Source organism: Mytilus edulis, chromosome 4 (assembly GCF_963676685.1).
Source record: "Mytilus edulis chromosome 4, xbMytEdul2.2, whole genome shotgun sequence".
Lineage (NCBI taxonomy): Eukaryota > Metazoa > Mollusca > Bivalvia > Mytilida > Mytilidae > Mytilus > Mytilus edulis.
This window is the reverse complement of record NC_092347.1, coordinates 28434771-28459847: the sequence shown is the minus strand read 5'-3', so window position 1 is coordinate 28459847 and position 25077 is coordinate 28434771. Positions and strand designations below refer to the sequence as shown.

Here is a 25077-nt window from a genome sequence, read left to right as displayed (position 1 = left end):
GTTTTTTTTTTTCATTCTGTGATTTATACTTCAGTCTTGGCCGTTTTTATGGTGATTATTTGATTACCAGACCAAATTTTTCATGATTATTTATTATTTGATAATTCAGGACTATATTTTTGATTATCTTGTTTAAAAAAAATGTGATTATGTGATTACTTAGACACTCCCTTGAGGGGCCTCAAGAGTAGCCCGGTCTTACGCGTACGCCTATTTGTTGAAACAAGTTCTTCCTATGTTTACATCATTTTCCCTGAAAGACATCTAAACAAAAAGGTGAACAAAGACCAGAGTAAATCAAGACATCTTAAAACACATCAAAATATACAAATATATAGTAACTATCAACAAGACACCATTAGACAATTTGAAATTTGACCTTATCAAGTCAAAATATAATCGGATTATTTCAGTCATATGATGGTTACACATTTCAAAATATGTACTTTTAAATCATTGCAGTGTAGTATCAAACTGATTGGAATGAACTGTTAAGATCACTTCTGCTTAATTGACCCTTTGTCTATCGTAATGAAAACAATATTGTATTTTTACAGTGTTTTGGTTCAGAATTCTATTTTCTAGTATCTAAATAAAGGGGGGGGGGGGCACTTAAGCACTTTCACACAAGCACGTTCACCTTGACATGCAACTTGTCAGTCTGTCCACAACTGAGACCATCTAAGAAGACAACTTGCACAGTCAATAAGTCAACTCGGAATATGTATAAAGTCAACTTGAACCGTCGGATGTCTTACGTCTTTAATTAAAATTGGGGGTTGACATCAATATGTACACATGATCAGTTTGCAAGGCTACAAAAGTCTGCAGCAAAAAACAACAACTGAATTACAGACTCCTAAATAACTTGGGACAGACGCATACATAATGTGGCAGGGTTGAACCCTCACCTAACCTGGACTGTGGTGTATCAGTAAGAACAAACAATAAAAATCTGATGAAAAGGGTTTAACTTATCAGATCAATAAAAAGCATTTACCAAAAGCAGACTGGACATTGTAGGATAATTAAACATTCATTTCCACAACAAAAAATCTAAGTACAGAATGAGATCTGAGAGTAGTAGTTCTCTTAGTTATTAACAACTCTTTCGAAGCTTTTCTAAAGTGGTATTTTGAATTTTTATGTAAAAACAATACATGTATATGAAAAACTAATATGACACTATTTGGAATTCTAAAATAGACCTGGATGAAACTGTACTTAAAGTCATATGAAACCTCAAATTTAAAAAAAAATGATGCATATGTTTTTTTGTAACTAAATGGATAGTTTTCATTATTAAACTTATGTACATATACTTTTTTCTGAAAAATCTTTAATTTGTCCACATTTAGAAGAAGTTTACTTTTTTTAATTGCTTGCTTCCAGGAAGCAATTCGCAGCCATATTTTATGTATGCAAGGAACCTTAGCGTGACCCTTCTTGTAAAAATCCGGTGATCGCAATATGTATGGATCAGTCACTAAAATGCACTATTATCTGATTGAACATGTTACACACATGCTCAATAGCCATGCTTCTTTGTTGATTGTTTACTATAAGGTGAAAATCAGTAAACTACAGACTAAAACACCACAATAAATGAGCTGCCATATTTTCACATCATAACAGACAGAGAGAAAAAAAAATTGACAATCAAACCATATGTTTGCGTAAAAAATGATAAAATAGTGCACAGAAGACTAAGTTTATGATACATGTATATTCATGCGTTAGTTTAAGAATTAGATAAACATTATTTTTTACTAGTCACTTATTTCATATTTTCTATAGATAAGTGGTAAGAAATGCTTTTGAACAGAAGAATAGTTTGCCTCCTTTAATACTTTGACTATGTTTTATCTTTACTATAAACAGTATTTTATTTAAGAATTGAATGCTCTTTTTTGTAAATCTATTGGGGTGTAAAAGCTTTGACCGAAGTACATTTTGTATGAAGCGCAGAAGCGCTTCATACTTAAAATGTGCGCACGGTCATTGCTTTTACAATCCTATAAAGTTACAAAAAAAAAGCATTCAATACTTATAATTACATTTTTACCTATAGGATCATGAAAACACACCTTTTGTCATGTTTTTATTTCATTTACCTGTGCACTTTATTGTGGGACCTCGTGTCATAATGAATGAAAAGTTGCATTGTGTAGTGCAATTGATTAAGGAATATCACGAGATTACTAGTTAGCCATTCAGAATAACGTATTATAATGAAACATACATCTAATGTAATTATAACGAAATAAAAACAATATAAAAAATATAAATTTATCTTTTAATAATTTATATGATATCTTTATTTCCTTTCACATTTTGTAGTATATTTGAGGCCTATAATGAAATGATCAATAAACCTTATAAAGATGTATAGTTATGAACGTGCAATGATGGAAGACACTTGTCAAATGGATAGTTTAGAGGACTGGGTACCAGTTAAACCAGGTCTCTTTAATACTGATGCAGAATCTTCCAAACGTTTTATTTTCATGGTCAGTTGGAATGATGTCTATAGAAAAGTTGCCATCACATGTCGCCAACACAACCGAGTGGCTAGTGACATAGAGGACAGTGAAAGTAGAAGTGGCATGTTTTCGTTCAGTGAACTCAAGGCAATTCATGACATATTGTGTCTGATTCAACCATCCCTCTTGTCATATCTACCTCCATTACCTGACGAACCTCGTTCCTTATGGGCGTATCTAGGATACACAGGCCCTGATTATGACTATGAAGAAATTTGTTGCCAACTGGAGAAATACTTTGTCAGGGCATTAGAAATATGTAAAGAGCATCTACTAATGACTACATTATTTGAAGAACCCGACACAAGGGAATATTTTGACAATATGAGTGAACTAAGAAGACAAAATCTTGAAGATGAAGTCTTAAAATGTGAAGAAAGGTTGAAAAATGTAATATTTTTAAGGACAAACGCCAGTAATATGCATGACATGAAAGATGTCTATGAAAGTGAAGACGATGCTGTGATGAAGCTGCATGAGTGTTTAGCTGTGTTATATAACTATCAACAACAGCCATTTCTGGACCTGAGAGCCATATCTCGTTATAAAGTAGCAGAAGCTAAAGAACAATTAGAGAATTCTGATCTTGGTGAAAGGTTCAAAAGACAATATGCTACTATATTTTCTGAATGGCAAACACAATTAGAACAGGCCATGGAAAATATTCAACAGTTATACATAAAGTATTATAGTACAAGTTGCCAAATATATCAAGGTAAATAGAATTGCCTTAAATAGACAAGTACATGTAGAATTTTAAATGGACAGCAAATATTTGGGAATTTAAAAAAAAATTGTTCAATGAAGTTTATCATCCTGCAGAAGATGATTTAATATGAAAAGATACATGTAGGATCCAGTTACACTGCTTATTTTTATCTGTCTACCAAAATGGTAAACTATTGAGGTATAAATTCATCTCAATTTATTCATACATGTATTTAGACAAAATCTTAATCTATGTTGTTTGGCTTCCAATTAAGATAATTTTATAAGAATAGAAGATGTGGTATATATGATTGCTAATGGCTCTCCACAAGAGACCAAATGATCCAGAAATTAACAGCTATAGGTCGCTGCACAGCCTTCAACAGTGAGCAAAGACCATACCACATAGTCAGCTATTAAAGGCCCGAAATCACATATGAAAAACAATTCAAATGAGAGAAAACTAAAGACCCAATTAATGTACCAAAAAATGAATGAAAAACAAGTATGTAACATTTTGACATTTTCAAATGATTTGTAATTTTATTGGCTGTTTTACAATTTTTTATGCCCCAGCCGGAGCAGAGGGGGCATTAAGTTGTATCCTTGTCTGTCCGTACATACATCCCAAAGTTGGTTTCTATTCTCTAACTTTAGTTTGCTTCAACCAAATGGTATGAAACTTATATACAATGCTTATTACCACTATATATAGATCAGGTTTGAATTTTGGTTGCGACACTTTTACCCCAGTTTAAGAGTTATGCCCCTTTACAAATGGAAAAATTTCTAAATTTTTCGTTTCCATTCTCTAACTTAAGTTTGCCTCAACCAAATGTTATGAAACTTCTACACAATGCTTATTACTACAATATACATATCAAGTTTGAATTTTGGTACTGTCACTTTTACTTTTATAGAATTATGCCCTTTTCAAATGGAAAAATTGCTGAAAAATTTCAAAAATATCAATCAAGTAATTTTTTTTATAAATTGGAGTTATCTTCCTTTGTCCATAGTTATAGCTGATTCAACTACAATCAATGCTTTCTAAAATATTCTTTGAAAATTGGAGTTATCTTTCTTTGTCTGGAATAGTAGTTGAATCAACTTAAACCAATGCTTTATACAATGCAATATTCAATTTCACTACCAACTGATAAATTAAAGCAATCTTTACTATTCAGTGCTTACAAGCACTTGGAATACTATTCTAGGGTTATGCCCCTTAACAAATGGAAAAAAATGCTAAACTTTTTCGGTTCTGTTCTCTTAACTTAAGCATGTCTCAACTTAATTTATTACATACCACTAAACTCAGTTTAAGTTCAAATTTTGGCAGCTTCACTTTTACAGTTCTTGAGTTATGTCCCTTTATAAAGTTATATGCTAGCGGGGGCATGACACATTCCCCATATATTTTATTTTTTATTTCTCTATTTCAAAATTACTGATAAAATATCACCTTGATCTCTTCATGAATTGATGCATTACATAATATCTACTGGCTTATTTGATATGCAGATTTATTAAAAGATTATTAGAATGAGTTAATGTCATAGGAGTCATTGAATTAGAAAAACATACTTTTTTTACAAGGAAACAGTATACAAGATAACAAGATGACAAGCCATTCCCATAGTATAGAAGAAAAATTTCATTTCATATTCTTGATGTTTTTCCTTTAAACCAGCTTAGGTTCATGCATTCAATGTTAACACACCACCATGAGACCATTAAGACTGTTATACCTACAAATGTAATATAATGTTATATTCCCTCGTTTAGCCATGCTCAGTAGAATGTTAGAAGATAAAAAGTCGTATGGAAAAACTGCTTTTGAATTGATAGGATCTGAACGACTACTCAGGTTAGTTTTTCGTGCTTTTAACCTATGAATTAGACCTAATATGAGACACTTTTGCATTTGTGTATGTTAAGTCTTTACTAAAAAGTATTATTGTAAAATGATTAGGAAATAAATACCAGTAGATTTGAAATAGATGATATTTGAAAATAAAAATAACAAAAATACAGAACAGCAAGACAAATTTGAAATGGAAAGTCCTTTGGATTTTTCTGTGCAAAGTAGAAATGCATGATTAAGATAGGTGTAATAAAATAACCAGGATAGTACAAGATTTGTTAGATGACCAGGGCAAAGTTATGTCATTTCAAAATTTCCAACAATTATATCAATTTAGGCCAAATATTTTACATTATTATGGAATAGCGCACTCGCTTAATGAGTGGTTAAACACGATTCATATTGAAGTAAAGGAGAAAAAAATTCATGCAATACTACCTTTTAACATAAGTATCTTTTTTGAATCAAAAAAAGGTTCAAGGGAAATGTACAAAGTATTGAATGAAAAATATGTTACATTTGCTGCAAAGGAAAAATGGGAGAACCATCTTAATATGACTGGTATTAACTGGAAAAAAATGCACACTTCGTGTACAAAATATAGTAAAAGCACTAAGCTTTGCTGGTTCCAATATAGAACTATCCATAGAATTTTGGGAACTAATTCACTACTTTACAAGATGAAAATAAATAGCAACAACATATGTACATTTTGTAAAGAAGGACCAGAGACCATAGAACATTTATTTTGGAGCTGTCCAATGGTTGCCAGTTTCTGGCATTCACTTAACATCTGGATTTTTGAAATGACAAATATTGAACTGCCTTTGAATATTATGATTATTTTATTTGGTATCTACGAAAATGTTAAATTGAATTTTGTTAAAAATAAGATTATTCTACTTTCAAAATATTACATTTACAGAACAAAACTACAAGAAGTTTTGCCAAATCTAAATGCTTTAAAAAACTATTTAAAGGAACACTTGAACTTAGAAAAATACATTTCATTTAAAAACCTCTCTGTAGAGGAATATAACAAATACTGGAGTCCCTGGGCCCCTATCATAGAATAAATAATAAATGTTAAAATTTGATTGAAACACCACTTATATATATTGCAAGAACACGTAAGATTTCAATGTTATAAGATATTTATTTATTTTCAACCTATTATTGCACCATCATATATATTCAATTGTTGTTTTATTATTTAATACTTCCTTTGTGTGAAAATGTCATTCTGTATACCTTTGTTCATACATGTTGTGCTAATCTATTTGTTACAATAAAGAAAATTCATTATAAAAAAATAAAAATAACCAGGATATTTATTATAGATTTTTCTAAAAATTTGTCAAATTTTTTTTTTCTCATATATTTGACATGATAAGTGTATTTGTTTCTATTGTAAATAACATTATGGACTTACAAAAATGTAATATTTTTCTTTCAAAAAGAGATAGATTAGAATTTCTTTTGCTTTATTCACCACTTTTATATTCTAGGATACAAGAAGAATTGAGTACAGAGAGGCTGCATTTACTGAATAGTGAAAAGAAGTTATTGGTTCTAGAAAAAGATAAGGTTTTTGAAGAGGTAAATTTGTCCTTGTATCACAGAAAGTACATTGCATCCTGTAGATGCTAGGACACTTTTTATAATTTTTGTAAACAAAGACCCATTTTGAATGGGAATGATGATGCTGCTTGCTTAGGGCTGTCCCATGATTTAATTTTAATGTTTATGAGATTGGTACTATTTTAACCTCAAGCACCTACAAATTAGTATAAAATTTCTAAACCTATATTTAATTTGTAAATATTCTTTCAAGAAATTGGATTTGACTGATATTTTTCATACATAAAAAGTCTATAAAATTTAGGAATCCGGATAAAGATTATAGGTTTGTTTAGCTTTCATATAGGGAAAAAATAATGCAGGTACACTTTTTCCGTTAGGAAGTTGGTATGAGTTGTAATTACTGTATAAACAAGTTCTAATTCTGCATCATTTGGTCTCTTGTGGAGGGTTGTCTCATTGGCAATCATACCAAATCTTCTTATTTTATATCTGTTGTCAAAGTTTTTGTAGTTGTATGATAGACAGTCACAGCGTATGTACCGGTATGTTTGTTTGTTTTTTTGAGAATATACAGGCAAGGTAAATTGTTTCAATTTAAATTATAGACATTTGAAGTTATTGATCATACATGTTTGAGATGCAACTCCTATGATTGATGTAAGTTTTCAGGTTTTGATTGGGAAATGGGAAGGCATATTGGTTGCATTTAAAATCTGAAAAACTTTGAAATAACCAAATGATCTTCAAAGTTTAAGTCAGATTTGTTAATGCTAATTTTGAAAAGATCTATCTATCTGCGATAGAAATCCTTGACCAAGAAATCTCAATGGTTGCCACAAATGCCTGCAGTCAAAAAACATTTAAATGTAAAAAAAATGAATTAAAGTTTCTCTAATTTGCTAAATAAATAAGATTGGACCCTTTTTCAGTACCTCAAATCATTTAAGGAATGACTGTAATATTTTTTCTGTCTATGAAGAAATAACATAAAAAATTTGGTGCACACTGAATAACGCGCATAGAGGGTTATTCAACAGTGTGCACCTTATTTTTTATGTTATTTCGAATAGACAGAAAAAATATTACAGTCATTTCTTATAATTTAATTGTAAAATCCATTTTAAACCGTAGAAAACCATGAAAAAATGTTGATGACGTCACGTTCACATGACTAAATTATGTCTATGGGCTGATAACAAAATAATGTCAGCCAATCAGAAGACGCGTTACATCCAAAATTAAATTATTTGCTTTTGTTGTAAAAAGAGGAACCTATCTTGGAATATGATGTAGTACATGTATTCCTAAATATGCCCTATAATAAATACAAAAAATCTCATACATATTTTAGTTTTTTTCCATTGACCTTATAAGCATTTTAAATAAATGCCCACTTGTATTATATGTTTTACAGATAGCAAGTTTAGATGAAACTCCTAATGTACAAAAACAGTTGGAAAAGTTAGAAACCAAGGCATATGAATGGCATATCAAGATTTGCCAACAACACATGAAAATTCTAGATGAAGAAGAGAAGATCTGTCAAGCAAAAATGGAGGCATTAAAGAAAAATCTGAAAGGTAAATGAATGAAGGGTTTCAGGAAAGGAGGCTTATAAGAAAAGAAAGGATATGGGGTAACCTTCCATGCCTCAATTATCCTTGGCCCTCTGTTGGTCAGATAAACTATAAATGAAGTTAATATAAAAGCAAATTGTAACTGAAATTACTGACTGATAACATTATATCTAAAATTTATTTTATCAAGGAAGAAGCACCAAAAAAAAAGTATAACGATAAATACGGATTTTCAAAGGAAAATTTAAAAAAAAAAAGAAAAAAAGGAAGGAAAGTCCATTAAACCTGACAAAATCAAACTTTAGACTGTAGAAACTATATATAGCTAGCGCAAGGAAGGGAACAAAAATTTCATATATACTGGAAATTCAGAAATTAATCCATGCATTTATTATCACAATTTTTTCATTTTAGACTAAAATGCGATTTCAATGTTTGCAATATTGAGGAAAATCCTGTTTAATTCATATAAAAAATTTCAAAATGTGATTTTAAATCATTGACATTGCAATTATAATCCTGTCGCATTTTTTCAAATAATAAAAATATCTCAATAATTTCTGAATTTACAGACTACAGTATATATTCCTGACTTGATACATTCATATTCAGAAGAATAAGTATTCTGACTTATTTTATAGTAATTGTATAAAATATTTTAGCCAAGGAAGACGAGATTGTATTTTATGATGCTGTTGAGGACAGTTCACAGATAAGCCCTGATGAAGACCAAGAACAAATATCATCTTTTAACAGTAATAGTGATTTAAATACCATTAGGAGAAAAATGACAGCTATCAATAAAAAGAGGGCTACTTTGAGGAATAAGAAGGTAAGTTGGGTTATTTTCAGCAGTACAAGGGTTGTCCGTATAGTTTGAGGACAATCTCAATAAAATATTATTTACCCGTCCGAAATAAATAAAACAAGTATGTAACAAATTTCATGATTTACTGATTAAGTTTACACAATTTTATTTCAGTACCTGCTAGAATAATCGTATTTTCATCAATTCAAAAATCATAAGCAACTCTCACCCGATGCACCAAAACAAATATTTCCGACATTCTGACGTTTGACGACCCATCATTTTAACTTTTCTCAACGTAGTCTCCTTTCAAAGCAACACATTTTTTACATCTTTTTACCCAGTCATCAAATATTTTCTCAAACTTTTCTGTTTTCATATTTAAGATTATGTTCATTACTTCCTGTCTTAGTTCAGATAAATCGTCGAACCTTTGTCCACCGAGAAAAGATTTGATATGCGGGAATACCGCAAAATCCATTGGCGTTAAGTCAGGACTATATGGAGGATGTTTCAGACATTCGAATCCAAGTAAATCAATTTTTAGACTAGGTTTTTAGAAGTGCGGGCCGGTGCATTGTCTTGGTGTAATATCACTTGATCTATGTTGGCTGCTAAATAAGGGCGTTTCTTTCTCAAAGCTTGGACCAAATCTCGCCTCAGTACCTGAAAGTACAAAATAAACAGACTTTTAATTGAATGCATCTAAATTAAATAAATTTTTTATTCCTTGATATACACCTTTTCAAACTGTATATTTCTTTTTATCAAGGTTTAATTATAAATATTAGATCATTCATTATTTTTAAAAGGAAATATTATGTTAAATACCTTGGAGTAGTAATCAGATTATTAACAGTTTGGCCACGGGGTACAGCATGTGTCAGTATCATTCCTTTCCGGTCCATGAAGAGAATGAACATATTCTTTCCAATTGATTTGGTTATCTTTGCCTTCTTTGGTGGTGGTGAGTTATAGTTTTTCCACTGACTTGACTGTTGTTTAGTTTCCGAATCGTAGTAATGAAACCAGCTTTCATCGGTTGTAATTATTCTGTCTAAAAGTTGTATGCCACCACTAGAAACTTTTTTAATGAATTGATTTGATAATTCCATTCTTTTTGTTAAATGTTCTGCTGTAAGAAGTCGTGGTATTTATTTATGTATTTATGTGTTCTGCTTGTTAAAATATGTTTGGATGCATGACTGAAATAAGAAAATTCAAAACAAAAAAACAGCAGAAAAAGAATCAATTGAACAATAGAAATCAAAACTTTGTTGGAATGTTTCTTGGAATATTTTCCTTCAGAAATACATCCAGGCTTGTCTATTACCAAGATAGTATACCATGACTAAAGCATTAGATAATGAAAAAATCAGATAAATTTGATAAATGAAATTACCGGTAGATGTTTTTGATTTGCATGTATATATGGAAATAAAGAATATTTCTAATTGCTTTTATTAAAATGATTTAATGTAATAGATTTTGTTTTGTTTTTATAGACTGCACTAGAAAGGCAAAGAAAATCGAAGAAAGAAAAGAAAATTGAAGAAGAAGAAAAATTTCGACAACACCATGCAGTACAAACTGTATGTTACTGATCGTTTCTTTCAATGTCAGTGAAAAATGTTGCTAGGAATGAGAAATAATTGTTTTTCACTGGGGAATATTTATATGACCCTAAATTATTCATGCAGCTTTTATTAGTCTTATTGAGTACATATGAACTGTACAAAAATATAATCTAATTTAATTTTCCTTGTGTAGTTTAATTTTAATAGAATTACTAGTACAACAATGAAAAAGATTTTACAATTGCCTTTGAAAACCTTTTAAAATGATATTGGAGAATTTTTTTATATTGCAAGACTATATCAGATAATCACTAATGTGTCTACCAACCAAACACTAACCTTAAAAGCATGTACAACATGTATTGTTTAAGGGACTTTAGCTACAAATTATCCAAAAGTAGTTTGGTTCAATTTTTTAAAACAATATCAATGGTGTATTATTAACTTGCAAGACAATGATTCAAATATTTGAATCCTTATTCATGTAACCTTTTTAATTTGACCTTTAGAAGAGATGGGTGTGTATGTGTTTATCATGTGGCTAATTCATTAAAAAGACAAGAATATCAACATGGAAAAGTTTATGTCGGGTTGTATGACCATTGGCAGTCTTTAGAGGTCATCTTGATATATAATTGAATGGTGTCTGGTCTAATATATATACGAAATTCTAATACTTTTAAAAAAATTATCTGTCAATGAGACTGCATAACCCAACAACACAACTTTATGAAAAAAAGGGTCATTGTATAACCATCAAAGATGGAAAACCAACAACAAAATTAATCAGTGCCCTTTGACTTGGAATCAGGAAAAAACAAGTGAATTATGTTTGAAATTAAAACCTAATGTCAGTGAGACAGGGGTCACCCACCATGATAATAGTTTAGTGGACATTAAAATTAATTAGTACTATAGAAGTTGAAATGAAAGATAAGAAAGATAAATTTTCTTAGAAGTGGCAAAACATGCATTAATCATGATAGAGCTTTAACATAACAATTCATTTTTGTTCATTACTCAATTATAATGATCTTTTGTCCTTGGTGTCATTTATCGTATAGTTCTTATTTTCAACAAATTATGATACATTTATTTCAGGTCTATATTTTCATTTTATGTTTTTTGTAAGTTTTGCTATACCGTACATCATATTAGTTTTACTTTAATTCCATTTCTAGAAAATTGATCAGAAAAAGGAAGACACGTCAAGGAAGGCTGATTTTATTGTAGAAGAGAGAATGAAAGCAATAGACAGAATAAAAATGCACAAAGTTGTAAGATTTTAATTCTCATAATTTACTTCTGTGAAATGCAATGGCGTGAATGTAGTATGAATTCAACAGTTTGAAAAAAGGATCACAACTTTCAAGTCGCCTGAAAATGACTTGAGATTGTGTGAACCAAAATTTGAATCCTTGTTCAGATCCCATCCCTTAACAAAATCTATTTTAAATAACCTTGATAACCCTTTCAAGTTCAGCATAGATTTTGTTCCCAGAGGACATACGCAGCTCCTTCTAATTAATTATTTTGAAAAATTTCCATAGCCCCCAATTAAACTTTTATATTGTCATGGCCACCCTTTTATATTACATTATAGGTTTTATCTCTGGGATAATTATCTGCCTCATTAGAATGCACTTTATTTGAAAAATTTCTATACATGCTACAAATAAAGGGATACAATATGTTTTAGTCTACTTACAAATTTCCACTTAGTTTTTGTCTCCTTTACAAGAAGTTGAAACAGTGAAACTTGGAAGGGCCTTTTTCTGGTGGCAGCATGAATGTCAATAATTTTTATACGACCGCAAAATTTGAAAAAATTTTCGTCGTATATTGCTATCACGTTGGCGTCGTCGTATGCATCGTCGTCGTATGCATCGTCGTCGTCGTCGTTTTCGTCCGAATACTTTTAGTTTTCGCACTCTAACTTTAGTAAAAGTGAATAGAAATCTATGAAATTTTAACACAAGGTTTATGACCACAAAAGGAAGGTTGGGATTGATTTTGGGAGTTTTGGTCCCAACATTTTAGGAATTAGGGGCCAAAAAGGGCCCAAATAAGCATTATTCTTGGTTTTCGCACAATAACTTTAGTTTAGGTAAATAGAAATCAATGAAATTTAAACACAATGTTTATGACCACAAAAGGAAGGTTGGTATTGATTTTGGGAGTTAAGGTCCCAACAGTTTAGGAATTAGGGGCCAAAAAGGGACCCAAATAAGCATTTTTCTTGGTTTTCGCACCATAACTTTAGTATAAGTAAATAGAAATCTATGAAATTTAAACACAAGGTTAATGACCATAAAAGGAAGGTTGGTATAGATTTTGGGAGTTTTGGTCCCAACAGTTTAGGAATAAAGAGCCCAAAGGGTCCAAAATTAAACTTTGTTTGATTTCATCAAAAATTGAATAATTGGGGTTCTTTGATATGCCGAATCTAACTGTGTATGTAGATTCTTAATTTTTGGTCCCGTTTTCAAATTGGTCTACATTAAGGTCCAAAGGGTCCAAAATTAAACTTAGTTTGATTTTAACAAAAATTGAATCCTTGGGGTTCTTTGATATGCTGAATCTAAAAATGTACTTAGATTTTTTATACGACCGCAAAATTTGAAAATTTTTTGTCGTATATTGCTATCACGTTGGCGGTGTCGTCTGCGTCGTCGTCGTCCGAATACTTTTAGTTTTCGCACTCTAACTTTAGTAAAAGTGAATGGAAATCTATGAAATTTTAACACAAGGTTTATGACCACAAAAGGAAGGTTGGTATTGATTTTGGGAGTTTTGGTCCCAACATTTTAGGAATTAGGGGCCAAAAAGTGCCCAAATAAGCATTTTCTTGGTTTTCGCACTATAACTTTAGTTTAAGGGCATATCCAACAGTTTATTTTTGACGGTGAGAATTTTTTCCCTTGAAGATATTTCATTCTTCAATTGACATAGAATCAAATTTTGCCAAAAAAAATATTAGTCGTCGATTTCGTTTTTTCAAAAAATACTGCTGAAAATTGAATATTTTTGCAATTTTGGAGTAAAAAACGTTTTTTATTTAAAAAAAATAAATATAATTTTTTAATCAACATATAATTATATAATGGGGCTCAAATTAAAGCAAAATAATTCAAGATGGTTAGAAAAATCTAACTTTACCATTTAAAGCATTAAGTCTTACTCAAAATAAAGCCAAAAACGTTATGATGGACCCAAACAACGGCAAGAAATGAACATTTGAAATGCACATTTTTAATTTATTCAAATATTTCTAACGGTGTCGATTTAGCCAAAGTAAGATATGTTATTATTTGAAAAAAATGGAACGTCATAACGTTTTGAAAAATATTTGTCACCGTACTCGTTTTTGAGAAAAATCGAGAAATATGATATTGTTTACTAAATCCCTTCCGTAAGCCTCACAAATTGCGCCAAAAATAAAGACGTTTCGGGAAATAACGTTATATTTCCCCGCTAATTTTTCAAAGGCATTGCGACGGCAGACAAATGTATTTATACACTGTGACTTTGTTGGATAGTTGTCTCGATAGCACTCATATCTCATATCGCATCTTCTTATTTATAATGAACTAGTATGTGGACTAGATGACAATTCAGTTAGTTTTACAATGCAGTGTTTTTCTTACACTGATTTATATTACACCGTCTATAATTTCACAAATCGAAGTTAATAAAGAGCTAGTGAAATTTGCAACCAAATACTTGTCTAAAAACTCACTGACTGTATTATTTATTCATGTTGCAGTTTTGTGCTTTTTATTCTTTATAGGCTTCTAGCTTTAACAAAAATATGTATGTTGACTCTTAGTGTTTTGAATTATATGTGTCGTTCAGTTGCTGTCGAATTAATGTTATATACATTTAAAATCTTTTTTCAAAACAAAAGGATTAATTGGACAGGATATAGAAATATTCACATCTCTGGACTTCTCACATCCGACAGTATATCTTTGCTATAATTGGGTACGGCCGTTTAGCTGCTCGGATGTATAAATTTACAACCTTGTTTAGTCGAAATAAAAATGTCGTATATCCTATGCATAGTGTGGTGAGAGTTTCGCGTATCTGTACGTGTAAAAATCATCTAAATAAATGGTTCATGGAATATTCGAACCTTGAGTAAGATCTCTTAACCACAACAAATGTCACATGAATCTTCAAATAAGTCACATGGCTGATTTCAACACATCTGTTGCGCCATTTGCAGTTGTAGATGTCATGAAAAAACCATTTAATTTACAAAACAGATCAGAAAGACAATAACTTGAGAATAAACTCCACCTAGTTTTGCGGCATACAATGTAACCACTGATGTAGACTACTATATAACTATATTATTATTGATTATTAAATAAATTCAAACAGAAAGATGCGGAAAGAAATTCAAAAATTTTCGTTTAGAAATAAAATATCGATAATTTTTTTTTTACCAAAACTGGAAAACTGTTTAAGACAGTGCTCCAGTGGCAAATATATCACGCATATTTACGACGAGGCGAAAGTGGATCTGAATAAGGGACGACGTCAAAAGATCGATGTAGGATAAAAAACTTAAATCAAATAGTTTGGGGGGGGGGGGGGGGGTTAAAATTCTACAAGTTTTGTATATCTAAAATCGATTTTTACATATATCCCTATTGGTGAATCAATTTTCCCCAAATTAAGTTAAGTGGGGGGGGGGGGGGGGGGGTGTCAGGGAAAAAACTATGTGAATTAAGTTTTTTATTTTTTATCCTACATTGAACTTTTGATGTCGTCCCTAAATGATTGATACATTATTAAAACAAAGGGTTTGCTAGCGGTAAAACGTATGCCGTACTAGAATAAAGTTGAATAATGATAAAAATCTTGAGTTAAGCTATTAGCTTCCGCCCTCCCCCCCCCATCCCCCCAATTTTGGATTATGATATTTCGATGGCTGTTTTTTCCTATCCTATTATAGAACCGTTGGTTTTAAGAGGGGATTGGTAATTAATCAGGACTTGCATCAAGACTTACACCGTTTTTGTTTGTTTGTTATATTATATTTATTTCCTCATACATAAGTAAACACTAAAATCGTCAGATATTTTTTACTTGTATGTCAGTATATATATTACAATGTTTTCCTATTTCATTTTTTTTTTATTACGTTGTCGTTTTTCATTTAAAGAGCTTCTGTATATTAGCACTTCAACGCAAAGTTAGATGTAAGATGCTAGATGCAATGATACATGTTATTATGTCGTATTTTATTTTTCTCAAGAGACCAATTTTTTTAATCTTTCTCAAGTCAAATCAAACTTTCAGTTTTCTATACTGAATGACAAAATCTCGGATAAGTTTGATAATGAATTAATTACAATTTGTGTTGCATTCTAATGGAAATAAATAAATTATTACGCATTTGTTCTCGTTGTTCTCTACTGTACTGTATATTGAAGATAATTTTAATAAAACGGAAACTTAAGTGAGTATGGTCTATAATTATAAAGATAATTGCAGTTCTTTTATAATGGACCAAGAGGACAACATCTTTTAAGATTTGACTTTTATTTCTATTTCTGTTAATATTCTGTATGAGTTTTCTGCCGATTCCCGTCGTACCCTTTCCTTTGAGGACAGAAACCGCCCTTGCCAGATGGCCATAGCCAATGGTGATTCCGTTATGACGTCGTTGAAACAACGTTAAATTGCGGGAAACAATAGACGACGGTTACGTTTGTTATTACCTCCCCTGAAACTGTTGGATATGCCCTTAAGTGAATAGAAATCTATGAAATTTTGACACAAGGTTTATGACCACAAAAGAACGGTTGGGATTGATTTTGGGAGTTTTGGTTTCAACAGTTTAGGAATTAGGGGCCAAAAAAGGGCCCAAATAAGCATTATTCTTGGTTTTCGCACAATAAATTTAGTTTAAGTAAATAGAAATCAATGAAATTTAAACACAATGTTAATGACTACAAAAGGAAGGTTGGTATTGATTTTGGGAGTTTTGGTCCCAACAGAATAAGGGGCCCAAAGGGTCCAAAATTAAACTGTTTGATTTCATCAAAATTGAATAATTGGGGTTCTTTGATATGCCGAATCTAACTGTCATGACTGTGTATGTAGATTCTTAACTTTTGGTCCCGTTTTCAAATTGGTCTACATTAAGGTCCAAAGGGTCCAAAATTAAACTTAGTTTGATTTTGACAAAAAATGAATCAGTTAGGTTCTTTGATATGCTGAATCTAAAAATGTACTTAGATTCTTGATTATTGGCCCAGTTTTCAAGTTGGTCCAAATCGGGGTCCAAAATTAAACTTTGTTTGATTTCATCAAAAATTGAATAAATGGGGTTCTTTGATATACCAAATCTAACTGTGTATGTAGATTCTTCATTTTTGGTCCTGTTTTCAAATTGGTCTACACTAAAGTCCAAAGGGTCCAAAATTAAACTTAGTCTGATTTTAACAAAAATTGAAATCTTGGGGTTCTTTGATATGCTGAATTCAAAAATGTACTTAGATTTTTTATTATGGGCCCAGTTTTCACGTTGGTCCAAATCAGGATCTAAAATTATTATATTAAGTATTGTGCAATAGCAAGTCTTTTCAATTGCACAGTATTGCGCAATGGCAAGAAATATCTAATTGCACAATATTGTGAAATAGCAAATTTTTTTTTAATTAGAGTTATCTTTCTTTGTCCAGAATAGTAAGCAAGAAATATCTAATTGCAAAATATTGCACAATAGCAAGATTTTTTTTTAATTGGAGTTATCTTTCTTTGTCCAGAATCAACTTAAATCTTTGTTATATACAATATACAATGTATATTCACTTTTTACTACCAACTGATAAATTAAAATAATCTTTACCATTCAGTGATAACAAGCAGTTTTTTTACATCTTAATATTTTATGATGTATTTAAATGAGTAGTTAGTGTTGCAAACTCCATTAGAAATTTTAATTGAGATTAGTTTTGGAATAAGGGAAAGGGGGATGTGATTAAAAAAATTGGGTTCAATTTTTCTCATTTGAAATTTCATAAATAAAAAAGAAAATTTCTTCAAACATTTTTTTGAGAGGATAATTAATGTTCAACAGCATAGTGAATTGCTCTAAGAGAAAACAAAAATTTTAAGTTCATTAGAACACATTCATTCTGTGTCAGAAACCTATGCTGTGTCAAATATTTAATCACAATCCAAATTTAGAGCTGAATCCAGCTTGAATGTTGTGTCCATACTTGCCCCAACCGTTCAGGGTTCAACCTCTGCGGTCGTATAAAGCTATGCCCTGCGGAGCATCTGGTTATTATTGGCCCAGTTTTCAAGTTGGTCCAAATCGGGGTCCAAAATTAAACTTTGTTTGATTTCATCAAAAATTGAATAATTGAGGTTCTTTGATATGCCAAATCTAACTGTGTATGTAGATTCTTAATTTTTGGTCCCATTTTAAAATTGGTCTACATTAAAGTCCAAAGGGTCCAAAATTAAACTAAGTTTGATTTTAACAAAAATTGAATTCTTGGGCCTCTTTGATATGCTGAATCTAAACATGTACTTCGATTTTTGATTATGGGCCCAGTTTTCAAGTTGGTCCAAATCAGGATCCAAAATTATTATATTAAGTATTGTGCAATAGCAAGAAATTTTCAATTGCACAATATTCAGCAATAGCAAGAAATCTTCAATTGCACAGTATTGTGCAATAGCAAGAAATCTTCAATTGCACAGTATTGTGCAATAGCAAATGTTTTCAATTGCACAGTATTGCACAATAGCAAGAAATATCTAATTGCACAATATTGTGCAATAGCAAGAAATTCCAATTGGATTTCAATTGGAGTTATCTTTCTTTGTCCAGAATAGTAGTTGAATCAACTTAAATCATTGTTTTATACAATATACAATGTATATTCACTTTTACTACCAACTGATAGATTAAAACAATCTTTACCATTCAGTGATAACAAGCACTTTTTTTACATTTTAATATTTTATGATGTATTTAAATGAGTAGTTATTGTTGCAAACTTCATTAGAAATTTGAATTGAGATCAGTTTTGAAATAAGGGAAAGGGGGATGTGAAAAAAAAATTGGGGGGTCAATTTTTTTCATTTCAGATTTCATAAATAAAAAGAAAATTTCTTCAAACATTTTTTTGAGAGGATTAATATTCAACAGCATAGTGAATTGCTCAAAGGCAAAAAAAAATTTTTAAGTTCATTAGACCACATTCATTCTGTGTCAGAAAGCTATGCTGTGTCAACTATTTAATCACAATCCAAATTTAGAGCTGAATCCAGCTTGAATGTTGTGTCCATACTTGCCCCAACCGTTCAGGGTTCAACCTCTGCAGTCGTATAAAGCTGCGCCCTGCGGAGCATCTGGTTAAAGTTTGAGATAAGATTAGTTTAAGGAAAATTACTAGTGGAATTGCAGAAGATTTTTTTTCATGTATTTTTTTTTAGCATTGGCACATTTTATTTTTTTAATCTCATAATTTCAGCTATGTTTTATTTTTATTGAAATCAGTATTGTGGTCAAAATATCAAATTTAATCTTATTGAGAGAAATATATGAAAAATAACAATATTTTGTATAAATACTATTTTTTTTTCAGAAATTCCCAACACCTGAAACCATTAAACCTCCAAGATATCAACCACCAAGTCAAAAGAAATCTCCCTCCTCAGAAAATGCTGAAAAAACAGAGACACCAGTTAAAAAACAGAAACCACTTACAAACACTCAAAAGACAATTAAAATACCTGTCAAATCCAAGACAACAAATAGTGATAAGCCAGCTCCAAAACCCAGATATTCATTAGAGAAGAAGAGGAATGGATCATCATCCAGTGAAAAAAGTGCTTCTCCGCCAACATCAGCTAATTCAGTACAATCACAACCTACTGCTTCCGTACCACCCCCTCCTCCTCCGCCTCCTGGTGCACCTCCTCCTCCTCCTCCCCCTCCACCACCACCACCACCACCACCTCCTCCTCCTCCTCCAATGGTGCCATCACCTTTGTCATCTGCAGGATCAGTTACAAAGAAGAGTTCTAAGGAAGGAAGACAACCAGAAACATCATCTAATGGAATGCCTGACTTGAAAACACTGCTATCTAAAAAGTCACTTTTAAAGCCTGTTGAAATTCAGGAAAAGCCACAAGGTATGTTGATGTAATCTGCAAGGAATTTTTATATTCATATATTATTTTTTCCTCTAAATGTCACACAGTAATTTTTTTTTATGATTTTTTTTTCATTTACAATGCATCACATTGATTTGCAGTAGAAATGAAGCAATATCTTGGTAACTTTTGAATAGATATAATAAGATGTTGTATGAGTAGGAATGAAGCAATATCTTGGTAACTTCTGAATAGATATAATTAGATGTTGTATGAGTAGGATAGTGAAGCAATATCTTGGTAACTTTTGAATAGATATAATAAGATGTGGCATAAGTGCCAATGAGACAACTCTCCATCCAAGTCACAATTTGTAAAAGTTAACTCATTAAAGGGAGGTTATAAAAAAGTTAAAGTTAGCTTCTTTTGAACTACATGCATATTTTTAACAAATATGCATAAATATTTAAAGTCAGTTACCTTGCAATTTTAATGATTTTCTGTGTTTTGATTGAATAATCATGTGTATTAGGTTGTTGAAAACTACATAAACTACACAACATTTCATCTAAAGTACAATAAATCATGTCTGCTTTTTAGCTCATATGGTCTAAAGAGTCAGTAAGACCGGTTGCCATCACTTTAAAAAAACAAAGTAAAGATAAACTCTTAAATAGCAAAATCAATCAACAAAATAGCAACAATAGCTGAAATTATCAGTTGACTCCCTACCTAAAGGAGTTACTGTTATTCAGAATAATGATTTTTACCGATATGGGGTTTTTATGCAGAATTTGTAGAAGACCGATTGAACCTGTAACAAACAAAAATAAACAATAAAAAATAAGATCTTCAAATAAGTCAACTTGGTCAAAATTATCAGTCAACTCCTAACAACTAATTAGTCAAAATTTTGACAAAGGAGTAGGTTCAGTAAGACCCCTTTTTGGCCCCAAAATATAACAGTTTTACAAAAATGTTAAAATGTAAACTTTTAGTAATTTATTGGACAGTAGAATGCTTCTGCTACATAAATATGGGCTGTTTTTGACAATACAATGCACATATATCCGGTAGTAGCACCATCAAGTCATGCTAAATTACTGAAATCTTCACAATTCTAGCATTTTAGTTAAATTTTAGACGGTTTTCGTGTAAAACGAAAGTGGCCGCATTCGTGTTCATCTTAATATTGAAATGCAAGTTGTATTTGATGATAATACATACCATATTTAAAGGTTGAGGATGAACACGGATGCGGCCACTTCCATTTTTTCCAAAAACCATCTGAAAAGTGACATTTTTCGGCATATTTGGTAGATTTTTCATATTTGAGCTTGAATCGGATGGTTTTAAATGTTTAAATCAGTTAAAATCTTTCCCATGAACTAATTAATTCAAATAAAGTAGACACTTAAGTGTTTAAAAAGTGGTCAAAATCTTTCGTCAGATGAACCTGAAATTTGAGGCCAAAATCGGTCCTTACCGGACCTACTCCTTTGAATCACTTGTTTTCTTTTCAATGAATAGTTTTGTATCATTTATATGCAAAATAACAGGTGAGCATACAAGATACTTGGAGCCTCCAGTTTCACTGAATACTGGTTTACTTGTACTTGTTAGCTCACCTGCCCCAAAGGGCCAAGTGAGCTTTTCTCATCACTCTGCGACCGTCGTCGTCATCTGTTGTCCATCCTGCGTTAACTTTTACAAAAATCTTCTCCTCTGAAACTACTGAGACAAATTTAACCAAACTTGGTCACAATCAGCATTAGGGTATCTAGTTTAATAAAATGAACCCTGCACAGTTGGGGCAAATATGGACTAAACATTCAAGCTTGATACAGCTCTGAATTTGGATTGTGATCAAATAGTTAACACAGCATAGGTTTCTTACACAGAATGAATGTGGTCTAAGAACTTTACATTGAATATTATTTCTTTACATTGAGTATTATTACTTTACATTGAATATTATTACTTTACATTGAATATTCATTACATACATTAAATATTATTACTTTAAAATTGAGAATGGAAATGGGGAATGTGTCAAAGAGACAACAACCCGACCAAATAAAAAACAACAGCAGAGGGTCACCAACAGGTCTTCAATGTAGCGAGAAATTCCCGCACCCAGAGGTGTCCTTCAGCTGGCCCCTAAACAAATATATACTAGTCCAGTGATAATGAACGCCATACTAATTTCCAAATTGTACACAAGAAACTAAAATTAAAATAATACAAGACTAACAAAGGCCAGAGGCTCCTGACTTGGGACAGGCGCAAAAATGCGGCGGGGTTAAACATGTTTGTGAGATCTCAACCCTCCCCCTATACCTCTAACCAATGTAGTAAAGTAAACGCATAACAATACGCACATTTACATTGAATATTCATTACATACATTGAATATTATTACTTTACATTGAATATTATTACTTTACATTGAATATTCATTACATACATTAAATATTATTACTTTACATTGAATATTCATTACATACATTAAATATTATTACTTTACATTGAATATTCATTACATACATTAAATATTATTACTTTACATTGAATATTCATTACATACATTGAATATTATTACTTTACATTGAATATTATTACTTTACATTGAATATTCATTACATACATTAAATATTATTACTTTACATTGAATATTCATTACATACATTAAATATTATTACTTTACATTGAATATTCATTACATACATTAAATATTATTACTTTACATTGAATATTCATTACATACATTGAATATTATTACTTTACATTGAATATTATTACTTACTTTGAATATTATTATGCCTAGATCACATGTACATTTAATTCAAATTGAATGCGAATCGAATTCGCTTAACCCATTCACACACTCTTTCTTTAAATACGAATTGATTCGAATTGGCTTATTCGCATTAGAAACCCGTTTTTGTTGATACAATTAAAAGTTAACGTCATTTGGACAGTAAAGCAAATTTGACGCACATTGCAATTCCATTTAGAATTTACATTTGGAGGAAAAATATTTTGAATGAGAATTAAACTAATTCAAATTAGTTAATGTGAATCGAATTTGAATTACGTGTGAATGCAGCATTACTTTACATTAAATATTATTAATTTACCGTGACTATTATTACTTACATTAAATATTATTATTTTACATTGAATATTATTACTTACATTAAATATTATTACTTTACCTTGAATATTCATTACTTTACATTGCATATAATTACTTTACATCTTTCAGCTGTTGATCCAATGGATAACATATTAAAAATGGTGAGAAATGGTATAAAACTGAGACCAGTAAAACATAAAGAAGACACAGATTCTGAGTCAGCTGACAATTCAAAGTTTACTACTCCCAGTGATTCACATTTGAAACTTCTCCACGATAGACTCAATCATATCAACAAGTTCACAAGAGAAAGTTCACCAGAATCAGACAGCAGTGATGATGGAGAATTTGATTAAATGTGTGTGTACATATTTTTTTTTATTTTTTGGCTTTTCCAATAATAATTTTGCTGAAATTTGCAATGGAAATCATGCCTTGGTGTAAGGAAGGCACTCTGCTCTATCAAATTCTTGGTATTTTGTGTTACTGGACTATTTCACATAAAACTGAATTTTAATGAATTTCTGAAAAATAAGTATATTCAGAAAGTTACAATGTCATTGATTAAGATATGTCCATGGAGATTTATGTTTGAATTTCTGTTCAGATCGCCTATCTTTATATAATTTCATTATATGTATACTATAGGTTACTGTAAAATGTAAATTCAAAAATTAATGTGTGCCTTTATTATTGCAAATCACTGATTACTGGTAAAAATGTAAGATAAAATCAGAATCTAACTGCAAATAATATGAGAAGCAAAATCAGTAGTTAAATTGAGAATGCAAGTTTATCATTGCGAACCTCAGATACTGTTGCATTTTTCACATTTATTTAAGATATAACAATAATTTCTGAATTTACAGTATTGCATATTTTTATGTTCAAACTTTCCTTGAAGTATCACATTAATCATAATGATAAGTTATGATTTTGTACAATTCATATACAAAGGAAAAATGGGGAACTGTGATTATTGAATTCCTTAATGGTACTAAAAGTTCTTACACCATTAAAATAGTAATAGTCCAGTATGCCTGGTCATTGCAAACTTGTACATTTTTTAAAGGGATAGATATCATATGAAAGTTTATTAGGGGTATATCAGACTTGCTTAAAAACTTTTGCTAAAATTTTGACACTCATTTATTTGACGCTAATATAAATCAAATAGGTTGTTTTTTGTCTTATTTTCCACAGAAATGTATAATTTTAACTTATAATATCCATTTATGTTTGTATTTTAAACAGTATAAAGTTATTTGAAACATAATAACACCTCTGTGTTTCAAGTAATTCTGGCATTTGCTACATGTTTTTCTTTCACTAATATATATCTAAACTAAAAAATGGTTTCTGCAACACTCCCTATTAATCTCAGTAAATATTCATAATTTATATCTATAAATCATTTAAAGGCAAAGTTTGAGATATCTGATGTTCCAAATTAGGCCAGCGATACATCTTTTCCTGTACTTAACAACATCACCTATTTTATTTTTACAGTCAAATATGTGTGAAATTTGTGGGGAAGATGTTTTGATATAAATAAAAGCTAGCACTTATGGTCATATTCCATTATGATCCTTCATGTCTAGCATAACTATTATAGACATTGGAAGCATTTTAAAATAATTACTACAGGTATCCCTGACTTGTTTATCATTTACAGAAACAGTTTGTGTTGTGTTTTTAACATTACATCTATCTTTGTTCACATTATATTATCTGTTCCCCAGTTGTGTGAACACTTATTACACTTGTTTTGTGATTTTACTGGTTAGATATGAAATTGATAATTGTTTGTAATCAAGAAAATATTTATTTATTGAAATTTCTGTGATATTGAAAATAAAGACAGTTATGATTGATGAAATGATTTGAGCATCTATTTCCAAGTGTCATGGCAGCAAAAATTACATAATAAAAAATGAATAATCTGCAAAAACAAAAATCATGAAATAATTGTGTACAAAAGTGAAAATAAGCGTACCAACAGATGAAAATGGTTGTCTATCCCTTAAAATAGCCATGGCATTGTTAGTTTATTTTTCAATCTATGAGTTTGAATGTCCCTCTGGTAATTTCTACCCTCTTTTACAAAAAGGCCAGACATATTTTTTGTGTTAACAGTTTATGATA

General features: G+C 30.7%; 1 protein-coding gene across 2 annotated transcripts; it reads left to right on the top strand.

Annotated features, from left to right (window-relative positions):
• The first annotated feature begins 193 nt into the window (after positions 1 to 193).
• LOC139521827 (junction-mediating and -regulatory protein-like) lies at positions 194 to 24811 on the top strand. 2 transcript variants are annotated; one of them, XM_071315470.1, is made up of 10 exons: positions 194 to 276; positions 2341 to 3258; positions 5040 to 5121; positions 6627 to 6717; positions 8117 to 8282; positions 8942 to 9111; positions 10593 to 10679; positions 11846 to 11941; positions 19283 to 19832; positions 23062 to 24811. In XM_071315470.1, exons 2-10 carry the CDS (start codon positions 2385 to 2387, stop codon positions 23286 to 23288), a joined length of 2343 nt encoding a protein of 780 aa, XP_071171571.1. In that variant the 5' UTR covers positions 194 to 276; positions 2341 to 2384; the 3' UTR covers positions 23289 to 24811. The 2 variants fall into 2 exon arrangements, with proteins under 2 accessions (XP_071171571.1, XP_071171572.1); XM_071315471.1 differs by having other exon boundaries at positions 217 to 337.
• Positions 24812 to 25077: the final 266 nt, after the last annotated feature.

Coding starts and splice junctions, on each gene's coding strand:
- LOC139521827 (XM_071315470.1), top strand. CDS start 2,385: ATGTATAGTTATGAACGTGCAATGATGGAAGACACTTGTCAAATGGAT. Junction 11,942..19,282: donor GAATAAAAATGCACAAAGTT/GTAAGATTTTAA, acceptor TTTTTTTTTCAG/AAATTCCCAACACCTGAAAC. Junction 19,833..23,061: donor AATTCAGGAAAAGCCACAAG/GTATGTTGATGT, acceptor TACATCTTTCAG/CTGTTGATCCAATGGATAAC.